General features: G+C 45.1%; 1 protein-coding gene and 3 non-coding genes across 4 annotated transcripts; all 4 read left to right on the top strand.

The window, feature by feature from the left end:
• The first annotated feature begins 1,248 nt into the window (after positions 1–1,248).
• Positions 1,249–2,718, top strand: LOC119333152. The gene is made up of 3 exons (XM_037606155.1): positions 1,249–1,746; positions 1,870–2,197; positions 2,705–2,718. The coding sequence occupies exons 1-3, from the start codon at positions 1,249–1,251 to the stop codon at positions 2,716–2,718; spliced, it is 840 nt and encodes a 279-aa protein (XP_037462052.1).
• Positions 2,719–4,759: 2,041 nt separating this feature from the next.
• On the top strand, positions 4,760–4,831 carry TRNAP-UGG. The gene has a single exon. It is a non-coding gene; the product is annotated as a tRNA-Pro (tRNA).
• Positions 4,832–5,256: 425 nt separating this feature from the next.
• TRNAD-GUC lies at positions 5,257–5,328 on the top strand. Its single transcript has one exon. It is a non-coding gene; the product is annotated as a tRNA-Asp (tRNA).
• Positions 5,329–7,216: 1,888 nt separating this feature from the next.
• On the top strand, positions 7,217–7,288 carry TRNAP-UGG. Its single transcript has one exon. It is a non-coding gene; the product is annotated as a tRNA-Pro (tRNA).
• Positions 7,289–9,002: the final 1,714 nt, after the last annotated feature.

Consider the following 9,002-nt stretch of genomic DNA (forward strand, 5'->3'; position numbering starts at 1 on the left):
TTTTTGCAGGGACTGAAAGTAATATTCTAGAGCCCCTCACAAAATATCAGAATTATTGAAGCATTAAAAATATATATAACATATATTTGCTCCAACTCAAATACAATATATATTAGTTCAAAGATCCAAAATGACATGGAAAAATGTGCATCATCTCTGGTTACTGTTTCCAGCATTTTTCCAAAGATGATGAACATTTTTGAAAGCCACTTGGATTGACTGAAAATATTTTAGGTGAACCTGGTGAATTCTTAAAATGCTAGGGTTTGGACAATCCCCATTTCAACTTTCTGTAAAAGTAAACATGATGCATCACCAAAGGCTAGTACTAGTGCAATGCCAGAAGCTAGGGATGTGACATCCAAGTTTCATAGAAAAGTACGTAACGTATAGAGGTTGTGGTTGCCTCTTAGATGGATCCTACAACATACTAAAAACAGAAGAAATTTCAGCCTATTTTATTCTGCCAAACATCTCACACAACTGATCCTAGAAATTGCCATCAGTTTTCTCCACAGATGTCACTTTTCTCCACTGACGGCGGGTTTGTCGCCAGAGACAATGGCGTGTCACAACTTGTCCCTTGTATCATCTTTGGAGACATGTCTACAAATTTAAGAAAGAGCTTGGTTGTATTTTTTTTTTTTTGGCGCAACTGCCCACCTCCTCGGTCCACACACACTCCTGATCATCCGGGCATTGCGCGAGCAGAGGGGAGCAGCACACACCAGGTCACAAACACTTTCAGGAATCAAGCTACTGGCAACAGAAATTAGCGAGATCACGCACGCCATGCCAGCTCTGCTGGATCTCATGGTGGTTCACTCCTCGCCGTCGCCTCGCTTCGCTGGTGCCCCGCGGCCGTGCGCCGTGCTGGTGGTCAACTCGAGGCATCCGGGCAGGAGAGGGAGCAATGCCGCCGGTCGTTCCATGCCTCCGCGCCGGCGTGCTGGGGAGGCGTCGAGGAGCGGCGCTGCCGATCACGGCCGCGGCCGCCGCCGCGCATGGACCGCCACGGTCGGGAGTGTGGGCTGGGCCGAGAAGATGGCCCACAAGCCCATCTCGTGCCCAAAGCCCGCTACGGCGGTACCTTGAAATACCCCGCCTTGGCGCCCGAGCGCAACCGCCTCAACCAACAGCGCGCGCCTCTCCTCTTCTCCCCGTCGCCGGAGCGCCGCCGACAAGAAACCAAGAACCCACCATCCCCGCCTCCTCCGCTATCCAGCGATCCAGCGCCGGCGGCGACAGATGGACCAGTTCCACGACAGGCAGCACGTGCGGCTGCGGAGCCGCGTGCTCGGCACGTACCTGCACGCCGACCACGACGGGGAGCGGGTCTCCCTCAGCCGGCGCCGTGACTCGCTGAACACGGCGTGGGTGGCGCACATCCACCAACGCGCCGACGGCCCGTACCTGCTCCTCCACAGCGCCGCCTACGGCCGCTACCTCGGCACCACGTTCAAGCCGGCGCCGCTCGGCCACCACGGCTGCCGCACCGAGCAGCGCGACTACAACGACGAGCCGGACCTGATGTCCGTCATGTGGAAGGCCGCCGGGGCGGGCTTCGATGACGTCGTCCTTCTCCGCAACGTCGCCGGCCGCTACCTCCGCGCCAACGGGAGGTACCTCCCCTGGAACACCGGCGTCACCGTCGACAACATAGGCAACATCAGCGCCATGATGTACTGGACCGTCGAGGACATCCCCGCCAGAGAGGGTCCGCCTGGCCTCCCAGGCCCGATCCACGTGAGTTCGCCATGACCCTGCTTCTTGAATCTTGATAACTCTCGAATTGCTTCTTGAATCAATTGAGCGAATTCTTTGATCTCCTGAACCTAACCATGGTGGTTCTTTTGGGCTCAACTGCAGACCCCCAGCCCCGGATACCACTCCCTCATGCTCTGGCGCAACCCGGTGGTGTCACGGCTGATCCGGTTCATGCTGTCCGATCCCCACGGCCCCATCTACACCCAGCACTGCTGGACCACGCTGCGGTTCAGGGGGAGGTCCGTGTTCCACCTGAGGGACGAGCTGGCCAGGCGCATCGTCTTCGTCCTGGACGGGCGTCAGTCCTTGGACCTCCTAATGTGCGTCCGAGCGGGCCACCGGGGGCGTCTGACCCCACTCGTCGTCGACCTGCCCAGCAGCGGCTACGGCGAGACCCTCTGGATTGTCGTCTTCATGTCTGGGACCCCAGGTGAGAGCCACTCTCCATGCCCCAACTTCCTAATGATCTCGTTCGTAATAGTGGTAGTCTTGACTGAATCTTGAACCAGTTTGCTGAAAATGTTATAGTCCGAGGGGAAAGTTTACTGAAATTGTTGTAGTCTGAAACTGTCAGGAGTTGGTAATTGTCTGTAACTGTTGTAGTCTTGTAGATAAGTGAAAGATGATTACACACAACCTTGGTATGGAAAGCATTGATTTCATACTACTCTGCTCGATTCAGATAATGCAGTACCTCCATTTGATACTATTTTTTGCCATCAGTAAAAAAGAATTGTGTAAAGCCATTGAAAATTATAGAACTTTAAAAAGCCAAATCAGCTCATTAATCTCTTTTTAGACTTAGCATAGAAGAGGATATATCCGTTTGAGTTTGCCTATTTTACTTGGGTTCCAGGTTTCTACAAACCTCTGAACAAAATTCAGGTTCCTACAATACTAAATTAAATCTAGTTTCTACAAACCATATTGTTTCCAGGTTTTGCACCTTAGCTGTATTTCTAGTCTTGTAAAACTCTGAGATTTGGATTGCTGATCTGCTTCCTACAAATATTGTTTGGCCAGAAATGTGTTGGTGTTCTTGAAATCCTATATTGCAGAATGCACAGATATTTGAACTCTTACTTAATGTAGTGCTAGTCTGATCCTTCTTGGAAAAAAGATTATATGATAGGTTTTGTTAGGACTTTGACTTGTCTGAAATGTAAAAGTAGCTGAATGGAAATAGTACTAGGTGCCAAGTGGATTTATCAGTCTGTGCACACATGGCAAAACGTGGTCTGAAGCTAGTAGAAGCTACTGGTTCCACATTACTGTTCTTGATTCAGATAATTCAGTTTGTCCATTTCGTAAGATTTGCGCTAGTTGAAAAGGCAAATCATTTTGTAACATTTGCCGCTCAGTTCCTTGCACATTATATTGTTTCAGGTTTTGTCCTGTTGATCTTGTTTGTTATTTGGTCGTCCGCCTAACTGACTCGTTATTTCTGCTATTTCAGCTTATAACGCACTGCGACACCCGGATGTCGATGCAGAGTAGAGAAAGATCAGAGCAGGAGTCCTGTCGGTTCACCTCTTCAGAAGTTTCACCGCCTCGGACATTATGACAGCAGAACTTGACCCCGTGCTTTTGCATGTAGATAGATATAGGTTCAGAAAACTCAGCAGCTCCTGTGTTTCTTTTGCTAGCTAAAACTTGCTCCGTTCTCTCGACACGACAAGGTGAACCTGTCAGTTTTGGCCTTGCGGTTATGTGATTCAGAATTGCTCAAGGCGTTGTGACCAGTGGTTTAAGTAGTCGTTGGAGTGTCGCTCTTCTGAAATTCATTCATCTCTATGATGTGGTTGGTACTTGCAATTAGTTGATCTTGCATTTCTTTTGGATGATGGATGCACTTGGTATAAATGAAAAATGCAGCGGTTCTTGCCAGCAATGAGTTGATGATCCTGTGTTTCTGTTAGGCACTTGGCAGAAATGCAAAATGTAGTGGGTTTGAGCTGGTGATTGTGCTTGTAGTAGACCTGTTTTGAGTTTTGGCCAAGGGGCGTGAAAAGGAATTTGTCTCGTGTGTGCCGAGCATCTGAGTTCTGAACGCGGCCACATCTGTACTACAATTCTTTGCAATATCTGTACTCCAAGTGCTCCTATAGGATCTGGAACTTTATTGCACAACCTGCGATTCCTTTGTAAAATCTGTACTGCAATTTTCCCCAATTTGTGTGTACATCTGGAGGTTGCTTGGCCGATTGCTAGCTCTGTGCACTGATGTGCCTTTCCGCAGTCTGTTTCTTGTCACTATGAACACTTGTAAGTTGTTTAGTCCATAAACCATGACCCCCCCCCCCCTCCCTCACACCCACCCACCCATTGTTGGATTATCATAATTTTTTGAAATAGGGTGATTTTCTCAAGGTTGGTATCGGTATATCCATTATTTGTCCTACCATCCCATAACCTGAAACTGTTTGACAATGTTCATATGTTTTCTAGTCAAATTCAGTCTGTTATAACGACTTGTCCTGACAGTATCAGGTCATTGGGGGTAGAACCTACTGAAAATAGGTTGATTTTTGGCGAAAACCAAGGTAAGGTAAATATAATAGCACATAGCAATTGAACACTCCGGAGCCCTACTCTTTTTTATCAGTCAAACACCTTTTGTGCAAACTGAAAGCAGTCCAACCTAACGACCGCACATCGATTAATCAACAGCGAATGAAGTCTACTGGAAACTAAACGATTTATACAGCCACTTCTACTCCGCGTGTAAGGAAGATCAAATGTAGCACGCCATGGTGATTTCTTGGTGCTAAGTAGTCTTTGTTACGCCTGCTTCTGCTGCTGCAGCGTGTATAAGAGAAGTGCAGAACGCTTGCCTGTCACATGTCATTTTGGGCATGTAAAAAGTTGAAGGACGTTTGCCCTTCCATGACGTTCTCCCCCGTTATGCGATCGATTTGCCATAATTCAGTGCAGGGGTTTTTCTGTGTGCGAATAGGATTTATAGAGTGAGCAAAGGAAATGGACATCAATTGGGCGTTTGGTCTAGTGGTATGATTCTCGCTTTGGGTGCGAGAGGTCGCGAGTTCGATTCTCGCAACGCCCCATAAATTTTTCGTTTTTTATTCACTTTTTTTTTGTAAAAAAAAAAGTGTGCTCTCTCATCGCAAGATAGTTTGCCATAAGATGAGCTGCTTAGCTTTGCCTTCAGCAAATCTCCTCAAGGTGAATTCTAGGCGGAAAAGTTGTCTGCGCTCTTCAATAGCATTAATATATTCTCAGTAAGCTACTGAATATTTGTGTTATTACGAGCCCATTTTCTGATTGCAGCTCTGATCCGTCTGAACTTGATATTGATTGAAGATGCAGACTGTATGTGGCGGGTTCCTCTGAGCCATCCCGCCGAGATGATACTTTTAACCTCTCCAGTCTGAAGGCAATGGTTTCTCAAACCTCAACAGGTTTACATCGAGTAATCTCGGAGCTGAGCTCAACTATGATAAAATTAGTGCCAATAAAATTATCAACCAAGTCGTTGTAGTATAGTGGTAAGTATTCCCGCCTGTCACGCGGGTGACCCGGGTTCGATCCCCGGCAACGGCGAGTTTTTTATTCCCTCTTATTTTCTTTCTACACTTACATTTCCATGCAAACTTTTGCTGGTTCAATCTTTTTTTGGAACTCTCCAAATCCCTTTATTTATTCAATGGTAAATACACAAAGAATCTTTTACAATAAAAGGGACCAAGGCACTAGGGCCTCATCAAACCAAGTACTAGGGGGAGAGAACTTAGTTAATCTTGCTAACTCATGAGCAACCGAATTTGCTTCACGATGGCAATGCTCGAACCGGGCTTTGCGCCAAATTGAGCACCCATAGCTTTGCACCAAATTAACTTTTTTTAAAGGAGGATTATTCCCGGCCTCTGTATCAATCGATGCATGCAGCCATATCTATACCAATATAAAAAGACTCAAAGGGGCAGATCGAAACCATCTCAACCGTCAAATCTTGTGATCGAGCGGTTCAAATCGCTCTAATGTTGAGCACCAAACACGTTTAACGCTTTAATTATCCACCACTGTCATTGGTTATAAACATGTCTAAACTCAACCCTATCCACCACTGTGATTTCTTCGCAGGAATGGTAAGATCTTTTTTTTGAACTCTCCAAATCCCTTTATTTATTCAATGGTAAATACACAAAGAATCTTTTACAATAAAAGGGACCAAGGCACTAGGGCCTCATCAAACCAAGTACTAGGGGGAGAGAACTTAGTTAATCTTGCTAACTCATGAGCAACCGAATTTGCTTCACGATGGCAATGCTCGAACCGGGCTTTGCGCCAAATTGAGCACCCATAGCTTTGCACCAAATTAACTTTTTTTAAAGGAGGATTACCCCCGGCCTCTGTATCAATCGATGCATGCAGCCATATCTATATCAATATAAAAAGACTCAAAGGGGCAGATCGAAACCATCTCAACCGTCAAATCTTGTGATCGAGCGGTTCAAATCGCTCTAATGTTGAGCACCAAACACGTTTAACGCTTTAATTATCCACCACTGTCATTGGTTATAAACATGTCTAAACTCAACCCTATCCACCACTGTGATTTCTTCGCAGGAATGGTAAGATATTAATTACATGACATATTTCATGGGATAGGGTTGAGTTTAGACATGTTTATAATCAATGACAGTGGTGGATAATTAAAGCGTTAAACGTGTTTGGTGCTCAACATTAGAGCGATTTGAACTGCTCGATCACAAGATTTGACGGTTGAGATGGTTTTGATCTGCCCCTTTGAGTCTTTTTATATTGGTATAGATATGGCTGCATGCATCGATTGATACAGAGGCCGGGGGTAATCCTCCTTTAAAAAAAATTAATTGAGTGTGTGCTGCAACGTGGCGATGGGTGCTCAACCGCGCGGTTATTATTCATTCCCTTGCCCCGGACTGAGGAAGGCCGCTTATGCACCGGTGATCATCAGAACGGTCGCATGTAGGCTACACTACATCTAACACGAGTCGCTGTTGTCCCGCTTGGAGTCATTGTTGCTAGGATTAAAGAGGAGGCGTCACTTTGAAGCATGGCGGGGGCCAGGCATTTGAGTAATATAATGCCGCGAGAGTGATTGTTGTAATTCGGCCATGGGCCTTAACCTTTTAAACTTCTTTCTTAATCAATGAAAATGGCAAATCTTTTGCCGCATTTCAAAAAAAATAAATAACACGAGTCGCTGCTAGGGTTCTTCAGCCATTGACCTGAACATAATATTTAGCTGGCAATTGGGTGATTTCTTTTCTCATTTTTTCTGAGGGAGCAATTGGGTGATTTCTTGGGCGTACCGCCTTGTTGCCAGATCCGGTTGCTTCATCGAATTTAGACATTGATGGATATATGTACACAAGGTACGGGATAAGCTTGTGGTTGATCTCCTGATTAGTGTTTTATAGTATTCTGTCTAATTAATTGCATCAAAGGGCGTTTGGTCTAGTGGTATGATTCTCGCTTTGGGTGCGAGAGGTCGCGAGTTCGATTCTCGCAACGCCCCCATTTCTTTATTTCTTCTGTACAAAAAGCTACATGTAAATCATTTTTTTTTCTGTTTTTCGCTTCTTCTGTAGAAAAATCTACATATAAATCATTTTCTATTTATTTTATTAAAAAAAATCTACATACGATGGGGAGCATTACAGTCATTCAGAAGAATGTCACAATGATACTTATTATTTTAGAAGTGTGATGCAGATAATGCTGAATAGAGGAAGGAGAAACTATAATAAGATTTGCCCTCTTTTAGTTAAGAGATTATCTATTAAAAAATATGTCTCACCACATTTAGGAATATCCCCGTTTTGCACGTATTTATCCTTTTTCTAACAAAAAATCTCATAGACGTATAACGTCACAGTCATCCATAATTGTAAGACTAGAAAAACACATTGTCACATGCAGGGGCGGAGCCAGGATTTGGACATGAGGGGGGCGAAAAGCCAATGCTAATAGAAGTGGAACATCATAATATATTGAGTCTCGTGATGGCACTGATAAGAAATCTTTAAAACATATGTTTGAAACTACAAAAGAATGTTACATTTCTATAAACTTAGCTCTACGACAGCCACCAGCGTTGAACAAGTTGATAACGTGAATCGGCTATTTTCCTTATTACCAATATACTCCCTCCGCTCAAAATAAGTGTCTCAACTTTCAACTAACTTTAATATAAAGTTGTACTAGGCTTGAAATGGGCAAGTTGATAACGTGAATTGGCTATTTTCCTTATTACCAATATACTCCCTCCGTCCCAAAATAAGTGTCTCAACTTTCAGCTAACTTTAATATAAAGTTGTACTAAGCTTGAAATGGGCAAGTTGATACTCTAATTGAACCCTTTCTTAACTAGAAAAGACTACAGGATAATAAAAATCCACTAGTGTGCATATGGTAGACACGTCAAATAACTCATATCATGGATCCAAAAATGCCCAAAATGTCAAAAGCTCTATTGTAAATACAATGCTAATAAATCAGACTAAGATCATAATTCATGAAAAAATATACTAATAATTAATAGCTACTGGTGCGTCGTGGTACCTGCTGCCAATATATTCAATCTTGGTGACCTCGCTAGCGGCATCAAGCTGTATTCGTATGATCTGATCCGCCTCCATCTAATTGTATGCGGACAGCGAACTGTGGTGTAGAATGGTGGAGGAAATTGTCGTCAAGGCGACCAATGGATGGCCGCCACGGCAATGACAAACGCCCAAGCAGGACACCCGCGGCGGCGGGTGGCCTAGGGGCAGCCGGCGACAACGGCGAACGCCCTAGGTCGTCCAGAGAATACGCGTGTACACCAATCGATCAGATCGATCACATTATCCATACACCAAAGGAGCCAGCCACGACCATATGCCTACATATGTATGGGCTATTGGGCTTTGGTCTTCTATATTCGGTGTAGCTGGTTCAATGAATATAATTTATATGGGCTAATGATGCATTTAGCTGCGGCCATTAGCAATGTACAGTATGCAGCCTGCTAAAAACCGTTGAGGGGGGCGAGTGATTGGCAGGGGTCTAGCCCCTGCTCGCCCCCCCTTGTCTCCGCCCCTGGTCACATGGCAGCAAATGCGAGGCAATACAACTGCCGTGCTACCTTACTGAAATTGACATTCATGCCACTATCACATGTTTGGCCACGTCATCCGTGGTGGCGGCAAAAAGCGAAAACCACCATTTGCTTGATCTCCTTCATGCTT

This window comes from Triticum dicoccoides, chromosome 7A, assembly GCF_002162155.2.
Source record: "Triticum dicoccoides isolate Atlit2015 ecotype Zavitan chromosome 7A, WEW_v2.0, whole genome shotgun sequence".
Taxonomy (NCBI): domain Eukaryota; kingdom Viridiplantae; phylum Streptophyta; class Magnoliopsida; order Poales; family Poaceae; genus Triticum; species Triticum dicoccoides.